General features: G+C 38.3%; 1 protein-coding gene across 18 annotated transcripts in view; it reads right to left on the reverse strand.

Moving 5' to 3' along the window:
- Positions 1–1,876: 1,876 nt before the first annotated feature.
- LOC129771859 (serine/threonine-protein kinase mig-15) overlaps positions 1,877–18,378 on the reverse strand; it is a 184,028-nt gene continuing 167,526 nt past the window's right edge. For 15 of the 18 annotated variants that reach the window (XM_055775954.1, XM_055775955.1, XM_055775958.1 and 12 more), the window contains 6 exons: positions 15,802–16,500; positions 15,584–15,739; positions 15,350–15,520; positions 15,133–15,282; positions 4,610–4,819; positions 1,877–4,510 (listed from right to left, as the gene is read on the reverse strand). In XM_055775954.1, the coding sequence (XP_055631929.1) occupies positions 4,337–4,510; positions 4,610–4,819; positions 15,133–15,282; positions 15,350–15,520; positions 15,584–15,739; positions 15,802–16,500 (1,560 nt within the window). In that variant the 3' untranslated portion in view covers positions 1,877–4,336. The remainder of the gene's footprint in view (positions 4,511–4,609; positions 4,820–15,132; positions 15,283–15,349; positions 15,521–15,583; positions 15,740–15,801; positions 16,501–18,378) is intronic. The other 3 variants (XM_055775965.1, XM_055775973.1, XM_055775970.1) reach the window with 1 other exon arrangement.

An 18,378-nucleotide genomic window follows, 5' to 3' on the forward strand; every position in this document is an offset into this window, starting at 1 on the left:
TTATCAAATTGTCATCCGTATGCATAGATCATCTAGGCCAAGATTCTCCATAGATTCTCTATGGGATTGCAATCGACTGCCAGCAGGTCATTCAAGAAGCGAAATGTCCTACTCGGCAAACCATGCCTTCGATTGCTTGGAAACGTGGATATATACATAATCCTGCTGAAAAAACGACATCCTCGGTAGCGTTATTCTCAATATGGCCAATCAAAACGTCCTCCAGTAATTGAAGATACTTTTCGGAGTTCATTCGGGTGGAAATAAAACAAATGAGAAGCTTGCTGTGATAGGAAACGTCAAAACACAGTCAAACTCTCGCCCCCAAAGTTTCGCTTCGATCTCACGGCATGCCGTTGACTTAAATTGTACCAATAGCAACTGTAACAGTCCGGACCATCCAAATTGAACTTTTTTCGTCGGAAAATACAACATTTCTCTATTCTAGTTTCTATTCCATGTATTGTCGGGCGAAAATGAGATGGTTCTGCTTATGGGTGGCGGTCAGTTTCGGCTTCCCTTGAAGTTTCATCCACATGATGTTTGGTGACTCCTTCAAGATGCGCGCAATATGCCTCTTCGTTACTGGAACAACCGATTCTGCCTTAATGTATGAGCAGGACATCGTTTCCTGGTTGCTTCGTGTCTTATTCGACCTTTAAGACGCAAAGTGACTTTGGTGTTCCCATTTGTTGGTCGTTATATCCCATATTTCTGGCACTATTTAAAGAAATTCCGTACCACTTTCTAAGATAGACCAATTTTTGCTACGATCGAGCGATTAGAAAACTTTTGTTCACTGAATATCTTTATTATTTTCCGCCCCTCTTCCGTCAATAGAATACCTTTCGCCATTCCTTTAAATTCTACGTAAATCACTAATCTGACCAACTTCTTACGTTGCACATCTATTATTTATCTTGTAAATTGAACATTCCCAAGTATTTTTTCAAAAAACACATATAAAGGCTTGGTGATTATGCGAAAACTCGATTTTTATGCCCTGTGGCTAAACGTATGTCTCGGGAGAAACGACGTTTGAATGTTTATATCCACCGATGCCGCCTTGTGTGTGTGTGTGATTGTGACGCAAGTCCTTTCAATAAAAGTGACTTGAATATACTATCACTACAACAAATAAGTATCCCGATAAAAAGAACATTCCTAGTTGTTTTGTAAGTGTTCCAAGTTTTTTTTTCAAGTGCGGCTAAACGAATGTCTACCACTGTATTGTTCGTATGTTGGCGGAATGCAATTATTGAAACTAGACATCTCTGTTCCCACTGGCTATTGGTGGTAGAAATAGTAAATAAGAATGGAACAATTATTTATAGATGTCATCCCTACAAAACTTTTGCCAAGATTACCTTTGTTCAACCTTTACAGTAACTCGATTCTGAAATGTCGACTCCTGTCACTGACATTTCCAGTTTATGCAGTCTTCATTTTTCCCATTGAAGTTTCGAAGGATTTCGTTTCGGATCAATCACCAGCGCGCATATCATTTTGATCACTTTTATTATAAATATTCCTATTACTGTCTAATTGTTCTTCTTTCATCATATGTTCCTATCAGTTTTCCTCTTTTTTTCCTCTGTTTATAATGATTCACCTCATCCACCAACCCCACTGAGTGTCTGTCTTCATTTCACGTGATTTTGTTGTTTTTTTTTGTTTACTCCTTCCCCATAATCCCTTGCTTCATATATGCGCATGCATGTGACCTTTTTGATAGCGTATATTTTTGTTGTTTTTTTGTCAAATTTGTTCCTGCGCTTTCTGTTGTTGCCTATGCCTTTATCCATAATGTACTGCGTGAATTCTCCTTCATAACGAGTTATGTGGTTTTCTTTTTCATTAAATATTTATTATCATATAATTACTTTCAATTCGTTTATATATTCATAATATTTTTGTTTTATTAAAAGATTTGTTTTTTTACCACTTCGATTTGTTCTTAATCATTTTTTGTTCAATAATTATAGAGTAAGATAAGATGCATGCGTGTGTGTGTGTGTGTTGTCTGTACGAGGGTAATCTCTATACTCATGACCACGAAAAAATATACGTGTTTGTGTTTAGCTTTGTTCAACTTACAAGTTATAAAAACGTTTTTTTCTTTACTGGTATGCGTGTGATTTTGTATTGGCATTTTTTTCTTCTGGGACGCTCTTCATTATTTCTTTTTTCTTTCGTTTAAACACTACCATCCAATAAAAGCGCACCACTAATAATAAAGATATGAAAGAGATAACTTTGTTCGTTTCTAAGAATACTTGTGTTAGTGTTCACTTCATGAACGGATGTGTGACGCGTGTACGTGTGTGTGTGTGTATGCGTATGAGAGAGAGGTTGTATATTATGAGTACGAGTATGAGAATGTTGGGTTATGAATGTGAGCACGTTTCGAGTAGGATGACTAATAATAGCGTCCAATAAGAGACTGATGGGTTAATGAAAGTGCCAAAAGGTGAAAATTTTGTTTTCGTTTCTTTGATTCAGTAAATCAAAACAGCCATGAAATAATCAGACGTTATTAGTGTGTGTGTTTAGCTTTATTGCTATCGCTATGAATGAGTTTTTGTTTTCTTCTGCTAAATATTGTTCAAAGGCATTTCTTTTCTATATGTATGGCGATTGAACCCATAAAACTTCAATTTATCCATTGGTTTGTCGATTGGTTGAAGTTTCGTTTGATTTATTTAAAAAGTCCCTAACTTCTGGTCTTACAATTATATATTGTTTAATTACATTCTAGTTCTTGTTGTTTAGCATTGGTTGCTTTTGTTTGCGTTAAACGTGTGCTGCTCTCTGAAACTATCTCTCGGCATTAACTTTTGTTCGCTGACGAAAGTGTATGTGTGTGTGTGTGTTTTAAAATTGTATTTGAATGATGCAAATGCGATCGAATGTAAAAGTGCTCAGAGTGAATGTATAGGTGGCGCGTGACGGGGCGTTTTCATTCAGACTTGGTTTCAATTTTAACGTTCGATAGTTGTAACCAGTACAACTCCCTGTTGCTGTGTTCAAGCTCAATTTAAAATATGGTAGAATTGCTCGTTTCAGTTTTTTTATTGCACATTATTAATAGAACGTAAAAACACAAATATAATTGAACAAAATAAAAACAGGATGCTAAAAAAGAAAATGGCACTTGTACAGCACATAATACAAAGTTCTGATTCTATAGAAAGTTTAAATGAAATTTGTATAACCACACGGTATTGAATATCAAATCTTGAATCTCCTCCCTTGATTTTTTTTTGTTTCGAAAAAAATACTTCAATTATTTCTCCACTGCTTTCCTCAGTTATAGTGCGATTATAAGTGAGAAAATTATAATATTTTGTGAAGGGAAACATATAGGTTTAATGCTTCATGTATAAAAATATTAGAAAAGGAACAGAAAAGGTTGATTTTTTTGATTATTTTTTTTAAATACTGAGACTGCCACAAAATTTGGAAAGCCATCAAAATTCTGTGGAGCCTTGAATCTGCCTTTCATGAATTTCTAAAAGTTTTTCCCGAAGTCTTCAAAGTAGATTTTCCAAGTAGTGCAATAACTAATTACAACGGCATTTGCGAGAGTGAAATGGAACGTAGGGTAACTTGCGTTCAATTTCTTCGCTATTTACAAAATTCTAAAACAATCGGTCCGCTTTGTTCGTGTTAAAATGTGTCTCTCATTTTGGCTACTCTATGCTTCTTAATGACGACGATTATGATTAATGGGTTGTGTGAGAAGGGAAACGATTGAGTTTGAGTAAATTTAATTTGATTGATTTTTGCGCTTACTGTCGCACTTTGCAACATTCAAAACGTATATTCCTTCCGCGTTGGAAGAAGCTGATTTTGATTGAAAAGGTGAACAGAATGGTGGCGAAAAGAAGGGGTGCCTCTTCGATTATCCCACTGGGAAAGGTGTTCCTCGATCTCCTTGGGAAATGAAGGGAGACCTCGGGGATTTGAAAACCATTGTTTCAGCACGGATAATGCGATTTAAACATTAAGCGCTTAATGATATTATTTCTATGTATATATACGAATTTCCTTTACAATTGTCTCACTAACACAATTTACTTAATCGTATGTGCTTGTCCGTCACTATAAGCACTTTTCTCATTTGCCTGTTCGCCATGAAAAAAGAACTAAACTTTCTAAGAGCTTGTAAAACCCCCCGTCAAAGGACGACTTACTACTGTAACAGAATGTTCTGCATAGCATAGGGTAAATTGTTCGCATCCATAATACCTCATACACACACTACTGTTTATTTCTCATTCACTCTATCCCTACAACAAATTGTTTATCTCGAGCTTTCGGATTGTTTCCCACGTTACCAGTTGGCCATTCCGGGTTTGTTCAGCGTCATGAAGTAGATTTGACAGGATGAACCACCTTTGGCACTGCTGAAGAACACCTTGTCGTTTCGTTCGCATAAGAACTTGAGCCGTTGGGCTTTCTTGTGCATGAAGACACCGTCTAGGTGACCGGTTTCGACCGAACGAATCTAGAGAAAATATTGATTAACGAGATATTTTCGTTTGACATAATTAACTGTTTGCACCCCAGAAAAGAAACAAGAAAGGTTCCCTCCCTGCATACGTACCTCAATTGCCTTATTGCCCCAGCCCATGATCTGACCCGTGCCGATGTATGCCACTGAGGTTGGCATTTCGCCCCACTGTAGAACGATGTTTTTCGACACCCGTCCCATGGTGTTAACATAAACGCCCTCGTTGTCGTAGCAAAGCAGTAGCTGCATTCCGTTGGAATTGGGCAGCGTTACGATGCAATGCGGTGAGATTGGACCCTGAGTCTGTGGAAGATTAGAATTTCGTTAATAGGGTTAATTTGTAGTTCGCAGTGTATCATTTAGAACTTCATGAGTCGAACTGCTTAGGAACAAAATCATAATCAATATTAGGTATACAGATTGCGCCCATAGCTTCAAGGCTGCTTGAATAGGGAAGTGACTCCCGCCATTAATTTAGTAATACCAGAGTTCTTTATCATTTGGAGTAGCTTGATTCGATAAAGTTTTGAGCTTGATTTTGGGTAGCTTCTCTTGCTTCACGCAAGCAGCTGAAACTTGTGCTGACAACCCTTTCACAGCAATGAGCACATTGTTGTAGTTATTTACGGTCATACGGACGAGAAGAGAAGAACGATTTGTCACGTCAAAAGCGACCATCATTCCACTTCAACTGATGAATACATCGACAAAATAAAGTAGTGGTTCTCAGAAATCGTCATTAAAATTTGAGAGCTAACCCGTGAGTTGAATATCTCTCTCTCTCTCTCTCTCTCTCTCTCTCTCTCTCTCTCTCTCTCTCTCTCTCTCTCTCTCTCTCTCTCTTTCTCGAAACCTTCGTACTTCCGGAGGACCATACGGTCAATAAATAGTATTACCTTGGCATTATAAGACGTTTGAGAGAGAAAAATCGTCACAAACGGCCGGATTTGTTGAAGGATAACATTTGGATTTTGCACCACAATAATGCGCCAGGTCCGATTACCGATCATTTTGAACGAATTTTTGATCAAAAATCAAAAAAAAGTATCATACAGCTATTGTGCTTCAGACTTAGCTACCAGAAGCGCCAACCATGCATGGATACATTAATGTTTGAGAATTTCTATCAATTGTTCCAATTTGTTCCAAAACTCTTTTTGTTTTTGTTTATTTGATAACAAACATGAATGTTTTGTTGGAAAAAAATCATGTTTGTTATTGAATTCAAATCATGAAACAAATACTATTTATTAGATTATACGCGAAACTTGGTAAAAGAATCAGCAAAATTCGACCCAAATATCACAATCCAGAAAATTGGTCTGACCATTTGTTGCCAGCCGAGACGCAAATCCTTCGACAATACGCAGTAGCAACTTGGCGAAGCACTGGATTACACCGAGTGATCGCATCGTACGATGGAGAAATATATGGTCGGGGTTCTGCCAAAACGAACCAAGGGCCATTTTATCAAAATTGAGTTACTTACACCATTGGATGCAGAAAATTATAATCTATCGACTGTAAAATGACCATGCCATTCAGTCAATTGACAACAGCTCCAAACGAAAAATTCTGTGAAGCAGACTGTAAAAAAAAAGACGGGTGGGTAATGTCGGGGACATAACCGGAGTGACGTAGGACTATACAAAGGGGAAGGAAGGAAGGTATTGAATTAGAGAGACTTTAAACTCTGAGAGTTCATTCGTCTCTATATACAAAGGGGACAGCTTTTGTTAAATATATATTTTAAATATATTGTTTTATTTTCTTCTCCTACGTGAATACCTACCTATCTACCTGAAAAATGGATTAGTTTACTGTTTACTCTTTATGAATATGTTGATGGTTCTGAAAAGAACCTTTGGTGTTGTGTTTTTGTTATCACTCGATATTCCCATCTTGTTCGGTCAAACAAGATTTTAGCTATTGCGTTTGCCACTCGCCACAGCTTTCACAGTTGGAAAATTTCTTCCCATCCAGCTTGTGACATGTTGTTCAGTAAATTACATTTAATGCGACGTGCCGGAGAAACACTTTGCCACTCACTGAAACTAATTGTTGCCTTGATGAGCGCCGAACGGAAGCTGCTCTGTTCTTGATGCGGGTTTTCTGATTGTCATGAGCAGCTTTGCAAGCCAACTCGAGCACTCCGACGGCCGAAACTCTATAATCGCTGTTAGGTATACTGGTGCTCCGGCACCAATCCGTTCGGCCTAGTTACCCTTGCGGAGCAATCAGTGAATGCGACCAACAGGGAACTGGAGACCTGCACGGTTCGAGTGAGACTTTGCCTTTTCCTTAACTTGTCCTCCTTTCTTACGTCCACGATGCCGACGCCGTACAACCACACGGCTTTACGGTTTGAAAGAAAATAATATATTTTTTGGGGTCCGCGTGTTTTATACTCTAGCGGTACACACAGACAAATCGGCAGACTCAGCCAGAGGGGCAAGTCCAACGAGACGAACGAACGAGCGTTAAAAGGGAGCGATGGCAAAAAAAATACATTCATTACGATTTGTTCGCTCGTTGGATTCACATGCATGCTAAAAATGGTCCTTTTCAGGATCACAAAATTATCTTCAATATAAAGAGTTTATTGTTTTGTTATCACTCGATATCCCCATCTTGTTCGGCTAAACCTTTCTGTTTAGCGATTGCATTTGCCACTCGCCACAGTTGGAAAATTTCTTCCCATCCAGCATTGTGACATGTTGTACAGTAAATTACATTCAATGCGACGTGCCGAAGCGCCACTCAGTGTCGCATTGGAGGCGATTTTAACCTGTAATTGAACATTTGCGATGACAGTGGTACAGTGTCGACTTTCAATGTGGGGTCATAATTTACAAAAGTCAAAATTTTACAAAAATGTCCAACTAAATAAGTCGCATTACATGTCCGTCCAATTAGCTAAATGTCGAACTAATTGTAAATTACTGTACTTTAAATCTGGAAACAATTTAAGAATTGGTGAAAATTGAATAATTAGTTAAGTCCCCAACTATCAATAAGCTCAGAACAACTGCCAAATTCACATACTCATCAGATCCTGGCAAACAAATGATGAAAAAATCAATTTGTGTTTTATTATTATTTTGGATAATGTTTTAGAAAGCATTGAACTGTATTTCCTAAACTCTTTTTTGGAAGATTTAATGGCCCTGAAAAGCGCCTTGTTTTATGGAATGGTTCCAATTTAGAAAACTTAGTACTCGTGGTTTTGAAAAAAACCATTTCGAACGCCCTCGATGCCGCCTTGTTTTGGATTTGCCACCAAAGCAGTTTGTATAAAGAACAAACTTTTTTCTTCTGTTACCTGATGCCGTTTTGCGATTGCGTTTGCCACTCGCCACTCGCTGCAACTGCCTGTTGTCTTGATGTCCACCGAACCGAAAGTGTTCTGTTCCGAATGCGGGTTTTCTTATCGTCGCGAGCAGCTTTGCCAGCTAACTCGATCACTTCGGCGGCCGAAACTATATAACGCCGGCTAGGTTGACTGGTGCACTGGTACTTGCCTTGGTTGTCTTGAAGTGTAGAAGCGCTGATCTGCATTTTTCAAAATTTTGTCCAACCACAACGAACCAAGTGTAATGCATTCCTCAACCAGTTTGTTTTCATTTATTAAGATATCATTTTGTAAAAAACAGCAAAAGTGAGTCAATATATTAGGCTGTCAAAAAAGTCCTGCGGTATTTTTATTGAATTTTCATTTGTTCATAAAATTAGTTACAATCATCTGTTTTAAGTCAAATATGCGCCGTTTTGTTCGATGCCTTGTTTCCAACGAGATGCTTCATAATACCCGTTATAGAAGCTCGCTTCCTTATTGGCAAAAAACTCGGATAGCCAATTTTCACAGGCCTCTTTTGTGGCTAACTTCTGACTACCTAGCTCGTTCGCCATGGACAAAAACAGGTGGTAGTCACTTGGTGCAAGGTCCGGACTATACGGCGGATGCAAAAGAACCTCCCATCCGAGCTCCCGGAGCTTCTGGCGCGTCACCAAAGAAGTGTGTGGCTTGGCGTTGTCCTGATGGAAGACAATGCGGCCTCTGTTTATCAAAGATGGCCTCTTCTTCATGAGTGCTACCTTCAAGCGGTCCAGTTGTTGGCAGTACAAGTCCGAATTGAGCGTTTGGCCATAGGGAAGCAGCTCATAATAGATTATTCCATGACAATCCCACCAGAACACCCAGCAGAACCCTGCTGGCCGTTAATGAGGGCTTGGCCACCGTCTGAGCCGCTTCAGCGGGCTTCGACCACGACCGTTTGCGCTTCACGTTGTCGTAAGTGACCCACTTTTCATCGCCAGTCACCATCCGCTTCAGAAACGGGTCGATTTTGTTGCGATTCAGCAGCGATTCACATGCGTCGATACGGTCAAAGATGTTTTTTTGCGTCAACGTGTGTGGCACCCATACATCGAGCTTCTTTGTGAATCCAAGCTTCTTCAAATGGTTAATAACGGTTTGATGACTTATCCCCAGCTCTTGGCCGATGCTACGGCTGCTACTATGCCGGTCTTTCTCGGCTAATTCAGCGCTTTTGTCACAATTTTCGACGACAGGCCTTCCGGAGCGTGGCGCATCTTCGACGACCTCTACACCAGAACGAAAACGTTGAAACCATCGTTGTGCGGTGAAAATGGAAACTGTATCGGGTCCATAAACTGCACAAATTTTATTGGCAGCTTGAGATGCATTTTTGCCTTTGTCATAGTAGTACTGTAAAATATGTCGGATTTTCTCTTTATTTTGCTCCATATTTGCGACACTATAACTCACGAACGACTTAATCAAACAAAACACTGTCAAGGACTATATTATGGCGCGCAAAAATACCTTTCCAACAAGCTATAGTATGACTCGATACAATGAATACAACTAGAACTACGCGCTTACAACGACACCTCGCGGAAAACCGCAGGACTTTTTTGACAGTCTAATATATACTATTCATGGAATTAGTCAAGAACCGTTGCAAAATACTAATATGTTTTCTCTTTTCGGCGATCAATTCTGCCATCCTGTCGTTAAGTGTCGTTAAGTGCGGGAGTACAGTGATGCTTCTGAATCCGGACGCTTTTTAATCCGGACACTTTCTCATTACATTCAATATCATGCCAAAACCATAACATTTGTTGCATGTTGAATTAATGTGACTGATAGTTGTTTTCAATTTAGTTTAGTGTCCAACATAGTACCTAGCTGTTAAAAATGTCAAAAATCAAAAATCAATGTAAATTTCCCAAACCCATGTCCGGAATAAAAAGCACATTCAGAAAATGCTTTTAAATCCGGACGGTCAAAAGTTGACGATTAAATTTCTCATTGAAGGAGTTGCATAAGGGTATGTTAGAAGCCTTAGTATGGAGTATGGAGTGTGGAGCAAAGATTCTCGATTCGGGAAACTGCAAAACTCTTTGCTATACAGGACGGGGTCGATTATATGACCCGTTTGTATGTACGTGGGTAGCTGTGTAGCTGTCTGTAGCCCTGTCCCACATTAATAGATACTTAGCCCCCTTCCTATTGACCGATTGATCTGAAGTTTGCAACACACCTTTATCTCTGCAGTCATTATAAAACTACGTATTTCATTATCTTGAAAATCCAAAATCGCGGCCACTATAAAATGGCGGATTTCATATTTTCTCTAAATATGGGTATCAGACGAAAGGGCTTGACAAGAAGAACACGGTTATTTGTGAAAAAAATCCAAAATGGCCGCCAACACATAATGGCGCCATATATATATATTTTTTCCAAACCTTATCAATATGGGTATCAAATGAAAGGGCTTGACTAGTGCAATACAATTATTGATGAAAAATATAAATCCAAGATGGCGGCCGCTACAAAACGGTGGATAACATATTCTCTTGAAACCCCTTCAATATGGGTATCAAACGAAAGGGATTGACTAGTAGAACGCAGTTGTTTATGAAAAATGCAAATCCAAAATGGCCGCCACCACAAAATTGAGCCATATATATTTTTTTCAAACCCCATCAATCAAATCAAATTCAAAATCAAATGAAAGGGACTAGTCAAGCCCAATTATTGATGAAAAATGTAAATCCAAGATGGCAGTCGCTACAAAATGGTGGAATACATATTTTCGTAGAACTCCATCAATATGGGTATCAAACGAAAGGGATTGACTAGTAAAACACAGTTATTTATGAAAAATGCAAATCCAAAATGACCGTCACCACAAAATGGTGCCACATTTTTTTCCAAAACTGCATAAATATGTTTATCAAATGAAAGGACTTGACTATTAGAGCACAGTTATTTATGAAAAATGCTAATCCAAAATGGGCCACGCCAGATTTCCATTATCTACAGTTAGTAGTTTCATTTCATGCCCCACGATTTTATTTTAGTTTCATCAATGCCCTAGATTAATCAAGAAAGGGGTGTGATAATTACTATCTGCTACTTATCTAATTATTTTCTAGCGTTTAGTACATCATCTATATTATTATTATTATGTTTATTCATAATGAAACCGTTGAACTTAAAGTGTTTTTTACTTATTTTATTTTTTTAGTTTTAAGTACATTATCTGTATTATTAGTATATTTCTCTACAATAAACCCATTCAACAATTTCTTTAAAAATTTGGATTTGTATTTTTCAGAAATAACCGTGTAATACTAGTTAATCTCTTTCATTTGATACCCATATTGATGGCCTTTTGAGAAAATATGTAATCCTCCATTTTGTAGCGGCCGCCATTTTGGATTTATATTTTTCATCAATAACTGTATTCTACTAGTCAAGCTCTTTCATTCGATACCCATTTTGATGGGGTTTTGAAAAAAAATGGCGCCATCTTGTAGTGGCGGCCATTTTGGATTTTCATTTTTCATCAATGACTGTATTCCACTAATCAAGCCCATTATCAATTATATTGAAAGGATTTTGAATATATATATATATATATATATATATATATATATATATATATATATATATATATATATATATATATATATATATATATATATATATATATATATATATTCAATACAGGGAAACTTCGATATAACGTACCCTCGTTATAACGTACCCTCGATATAACGTACACATTTGCAAAGTGTAAAGGAAAATTTTTTTCAATAATTTTTTTCTGATAGAACAATGAATTACCTGTATTGTGATGCTAAAACAAGTTTTGTACCTTCAATTAATCCCGAAATACAGCTAGTTTTGAGATTCCGGATTCTAAATGAATCGAGCTTTTACCAACAGTACGAAGGAAAACATCATGAGAAAGGCTGGCTACGTCTTCTGATTGAAGTTATTCATTAACTTTACTAAAACAGCAACACAATAATGTATTATAGACTACGTTTGTGAGTACTGCTTCGATATAACGTACAATTCGATACAACGTACAATTTTGAAAGTGAAATGTACGTTATATCGAAGTTTACCTGTATATATATTTTTGAATATATATATATATATATATATATATATATATATATATATATATATATATATATATATATATATAAATATATATATGATTTCAGTGTGTTCGGATTGTTCGGAGTGTTCGGATTTCAAAGCATGATTGAAAAAGTGTCCGGATTTTAAATCACGACACGATGAAAGAAACTTCAAATTTTGAACAAATATAACATGATTCTGTGGAATTATGTGATTCATATCATAGATGAAGGCCTTCCAATTCTATAGGAACGCTAATTTTTCATGCTATGATATATCAATATTTTTTAGTAGTTGAAGTTATATTCGCGCTTAAGCGTCCGGATTTCGATGCATTACTATACCTCGTTATATATTGCGGCCGAGAATGCAACACTTTTGCGCTTCGCGGAAGGTTTTGGGGTACGTGCTCTAATCGATCTTTCAAGATCTGTGACTTTTACTGAGCAGTTCGGTAGCTTGAAGTGTCTGCTATAAACGTTCGAAAACACGTTTTTGGCACTATAATAGTTTGCGAGCAGCAGTGGTTTGAATGGAACGTGGTTTGTTGTGCGCGTCGGAAATCATGTGTGACGAAAAACACGAACAACAACGCATCTGCCCATAACGCGCTGTCGGTGAAGCAATTTTTAGCCGATAAGGGCATTCCAGTGCTCGAACATGCCCCGTACTCGCCAGATCTAGCCCCATGCGACTTTTTTCTATTCCCCAAGATCAAATCCGTGTTGAAAGGTACCCGATTTCAGACCGTGGAAGAGGCGAAGGAAAAAGCGACGCGACTTTTGAACGCCATCACAAAAGAAGAGTTTCAGCACTGCTTCGAACAATGGAAAAACATATGGAAAGGTGTGTGACGAGCCAAGGAAAGTTTATTGAAGGGGAGCATATCGTTGTACCGTAATTTTTAAAATATAACCCTTTTTCGTAACCAGTCTCGTAATTTAATAGCCATACCTCGTATAGTATTGCTGTACGAATTTTAATACGCGTTTTTCTCGAAACCATGTTTATTCAACTGGTGGTATCGATATCTCAGGATCTACTCGACCGATTCTGCTGAATTTTTTTATCAGCATGTAAAAATGAACTATCTAGAGCGTTAAATAGCCCTTTTTGATATCGCATTGCTTCAGCCCATAACAAATATGGACAACAGCGATTTTTCATTTAAAAAACTCATTTTTAATAAAAAATTTCCGTCATTTTGGCAATTTTTCAAATTTTCGAGACTCCCTATGTAACGCTTTAGGTATTGTCTTGAGGTTTCAAAATATTCATTGGAATTCGTTCTGTGACACCCCGTTGCTTCAGAACCGATACCACCAGCAAGGTACCGATTTTTTTTAATCCCAACATTCGAATAAAAATCACGAACATTCATTATTTTTCGACTTCTGGACAGGGGTCCCCCCTTAATGGAGATATTACCCTCCAAATACGGAATTATTAATTTCTTTTTCTCCATGTTCCTGATAAATTATGTTCGTCTACTCTCAGAGAATATGTATCTGTGCTTGATGGTAATGTAATTATGTGCTTCATGGTTAACCGCTCGTTACAACATATTTTCCGTAGTGAATTTTACTCTATGGTCAGAATAAGGAACCTGGGCCCCAAGCCGCCGAGGTGATGCACTCCGAGTCGGCCGCCTCGATCGAGCGTTAGCGAGCATCGCATGGCGTTCGTTCGTTGTCTCGGTTAATATGGATTATGTGGAATATATCGAAGGAACAAATTTGATTTCACAAAACTTGCAATAGTTATTCTCAGTTTGTTGTTGTATGCACAGTGGCGCAGTATGGCGATTCGCTCAGAGGGGTGACACCCACGATCATAACAATTATATTTGTTTTGAAAAAAAAAATTCTAACATTAGAACGAACGTCAACCGTTGGTGATTATTTTTTGAAGTTTCATTCGAATCTTTCTTTGACTTTTTCGGTTTTGGATGGAAAAAGATTGCTGATTTAATCCTTCATTAAATAGAGAGTGACAGTTCAGCTTTCATGAAAAAACATGGAATTTTCACATTTCGTGGACATGTGTAGGTGTTTTTCGTAAGACTGCTTCTCTCTTCTCGTTCTTTTCTTTTTTATCTTTTATCTCTTCTTTCCTTCCTTTCCTCTATTTTCTGTATACTTTCTTCTTTAATCAGTATTCTTTTTTCTCTCTTTTCTTCTCTGTGCTCTTTGTTTTCTTTTTCCTCTTCTCTGTGTTCTTTCTTCTTTTTTCTTTTCTGGTTTTTTCTTTCTTTTTATATTTTTCTCTTCTTTTTTCTATCTTCTACCTCTTTTTTCTCTCTTCTCCCTTTTTTCTTTTTTCTTCTTCTCGCCTCCATCTGCGGTGAAAGGAAGATGAGGGCGTGACTTAGAATATAATAAAAATTACTACATTCTGATATGATCTCCTGATAGAACCACTTTTCTACTAACAAGGAGTCATTCGGGTCTAAATTGGTAATGTGGAGAATGTTGCTAACAAGCTCTGTCTTCGATTTTTCCCATCAGATTTATCATTATCAGCCTTCAATCCATTCCGGCACTACTATATTGTTTATCGTCCCGCTGTCTGATGACAGCACTTGTTGATGCGCGCAGTTCTGGGAATTCAGTTTCCGGTTCCAGAAGCGGCGGTAGCTGATTTTTTGGTCTCGGTGTTGAGTTGTGATGGATTTTAGGAAGTTTGAACACATTCTCGAAATGAAAATAATAAATGGAAATCAACACGTCCATATCAAAAAGTATGAGTATGAGCATTTGTGCTTCACGCACACCTAAAACTGTGATCGATATCTACATTTTAGCTTCGGTATCGCGAATAGTGATATGCACAATCAAACACCCCTAAAGGATTATGATGTTATTGAACCTGTATCCATCAATTGATGTATATGTTATTTTAGCACGGCAAATAAGCAAATTTTGGCATAGGAAGCAAATTTTAAAGTTCCACTCCCAACTCTAATTGCTCAGAAGATTTTAAATAATCACACTCAAAACTCAAAATGATCAGAATTATCTGTAGCGGATTATGAAATCTATCCAAATAATCGAATCTTTAAGAATAAACTACTTCATTTGGGGCAGAATTCATAATCTCATCGAAACTTGGGACCGCAGAGGGCTAGAAGGAATAAAACCCAACTTACATGCTTAGGAAGGTAGATATCGTAGACGGTAGCCGAGTCGAGATCGACCGCATGGAAGCCTTCCGCCGAGCCGTAAATCACTTTCAGTCGCGTCTGCTCCTCCACGGTAAGGTCAACTAGCAGCGGGCGGTGCATTAACTCACCGAAACTCTGCAAAAATAATGCGTTGTTACACCTTCCATCGCACAAACAAACACACACAATGTCAGTCGTTTACCTTAAATGCCATAAACTTGTGGTACGGTTTGGGTGCCCAAGCGTATATCTCGATCGAATCCTTGAGAGCAATCACCAGAAACTTGATACGTTCGTATTTTACGATCTTGAAGTGGACCGCACCCTGCAGATCACCCACGTTGATCCATCCGTTTCGGCGTTCCACTTGTTGCTGTTGGTGAAGTATGCACGGCCATTATAACACCTTACACAAATTGAAATACAATGCACTTACATCACCCATTCCGTCAGTTCGCAGAATCTTCGACTTAAGCCAGGACAGATAGTACACTCGAACCCGGTTCTTTTTCCCGGAGATGGTCACAAGAATGTTTTGGCCTTCGAGCACCTCCATCTGCTGGAAACGTCGTCGTGATATAAGCTGATAAACCTGGAAACCATCCAAATCAAGTCAGTAACAAATTAAATTAAAATCTATAGACACTAGGGTACCTTTCCCTGACCGGATCGGTCTAGCAGCATCAGACCATTCTCGGTACCTATCAGCAGATTGACTCCCCAAAGGGCGGCGCAGAGAATCTCCGAGTTGAAGCGTTTCTTGTACTTCCGAATCTCGGGCGTATCGCTGGCCGCATCGTGCGATGTGGGCGTCACGTTCACGTTAACATGGCTTTCGCGGCGTGCCGCCCCGGAACCGCCAGAGCCGGCGCTAAACCCGAACGTAAGGAAACTCCGCTGCTTCTGTTGCAGTGCCAGAGCGAACGGAGGCAACGGGGTACCGCCACCAATTCCACCCGTGGTGGAGTTCAGAGATGCGGGTTGCGATTGGTGATGGTGTTGTGATTGTTGTTGGTGGTGTTGTTGATAGGGAGGTAAATGATTGTTGTTATTATTGCTACTATGCAGATTATTGTGGTTGTTCAAATTTTTAAGGTTAATCGAGTGGTTCGGACTGTTATGGTGGGAGGAAGAGGACGAATTCGACACCGTCGAGTGCGGCGACGAATTGCCATTGCCACCGATTTGGTACAGATGATTACCGCTGCTGCTATTGCTATGATTGTGACTGTTATTACTACTATGGTTAAAACTAGTATTATTGCTGTTGCTGTTGATAAGGCCGGCGCCCGTGACGCCGACGAAGGACTTGGAGGGTGTGGAATGGACGGAGGAACTGACGGCTGCTCGGTACTGTTTATTTGTTTTGTTTTTTTTTGTTTGTGGTATTTGTTGAACAATTTACAGTGGTAGTTGTTGTTGGCGGTCGAAGTTGTCGATATGTTTTCGGTGAGTTGAAGAAAACCAAAAAATAAAATTAGTAAAATCTAGCAAATTAGGATAAGCTGTAAACTTTTAAATAAAAGTGTGAATGAAATTATATAACTCATGCGAGAATGAACTGTGAGTGGATTATTGATCGGAGCGCTGCAAAATCGAAATGAAAGACGATAATAATGAAGGACATAAGCGGTTCGCGTACATGAATTGATTGAGGGTTAGTTCTGCGGAAACCCAACTTATATATAATCAATATTACGAAAGATTCTAATGATAAATGTCGGTGTATAAGAAAACAAAATAAAATATCGAAGGCATATATTTTTAGTAGTTTTAATTGGGTATCATGGAGACGAGGATTCGTAAGTGGATTAACCAACGAATGATTAATGACAGTTAGTCAACTTATTTTTTCAAGGGTCGTGTATATGATATATTGAAATAAAGGTGGCGTGAGTTGGAAATACTTATAATAATCAGCATTCTATAATTAAAAAGTTAATATACTGTACTCAGTAAACAATGTCCAAGTTTTAAGGTTCATGCTTTGTTAGGTGAGTATTTCATCCAAACTAGTGTGTAATGAATGTATCGATATTCTGTCCGGTTCGTGTTACATGGAGTGTTTAGTCACCAATTACTTACGCAGCCACCAGTTCATCGAAAATTGAGAATAATAGTTCGTTTCAGAGAACTAACCAGCATCAATAACCCATTTTCGTGACGAATAAAGACAAACAAATTGTTATCACAAAAAATTAATATAAACCTGAGGTACATTATTTGCGATGTTGTGTGTTCTAATCGCATTTCTTGATATTAGAGTTTAGTAGTCTTAAAGTAAGATTCATAGTGTCGCTACCAGTAACCGCTTTTAACCTGAGACGTTTTAACATTCGAGAAATATCCTGATAATCACTGCTGCGTACGTTAAATAAGATGTCGACCTACCGTTTTTCCTTCAACAATGTTGATACAATCGGATGATATGTTCTGGGTAAATTGATATCGAAGCTGCGTTTGAGTTTTATTGTCACCAGCGCGCGTTCAAAGCAAACACGTATTCTCTCTTGGTGCGAAGTGCACAAAATTCATAAACACGACAATGCAAAATGTACCCGGCGCAGAATTCAGATGCTAAACATCTCTTCTTACATGTGTGATGAGCGCCTCATTCTATACACACACACGTACACATCAAATTCAAGCGCCTGCTTTGCTTCGCTCGTTCTAACCAAAACATAAAAACAACAGCGCGGTTCCATACGAACCGTATACGCTTGTGTGAAGAAAAATATCTCAACAGAAAGAGTAATCTAGGGTTGGGCGATCTTTATAAAAAGATCGATCTTGTCGAATCGATATTCCAAACGGCGTAGGGATCGATCCACTGATTAAATCGGTACCAAAGAATCGATCTCTGCCAAATCGATCTTTGAAAAATCGAAAAAAAAATCCAATTTATCTGGTTATTCGATAGGTATCGCCTTTTCTTTAAGCAGGGAATACAAATTTCATATTTATAATGAAACATCAAAAGCATTTTGATTTGTTCCTCGGCATGCAGCCCACAAAAATTTTAAAAGTCCAGACAAAAAAATCCAGGGCATTCATCTTGAGCCGTAAAGGAGTCATTAAGTAGGACATTAATTGAAAAAGCATTATCAGAAATTCAACAAATAGTATCTGCCCAGAACTCAGCTGACAACGTTCCCCTAAAAGCCAATCGTGCCAGACGTCTATCGTTTTGTCGAAGCCGACTCTTGATTTTCAACTCTGTCAGTACTTTAA

The sequence above is a fragment of the Toxorhynchites rutilus genome, chromosome 2 (assembly GCF_029784135.1).
Source record: "Toxorhynchites rutilus septentrionalis strain SRP chromosome 2, ASM2978413v1, whole genome shotgun sequence".
In the NCBI taxonomy this organism is placed as follows: Eukaryota; Metazoa; Arthropoda; class Insecta; order Diptera; family Culicidae; genus Toxorhynchites; species Toxorhynchites rutilus.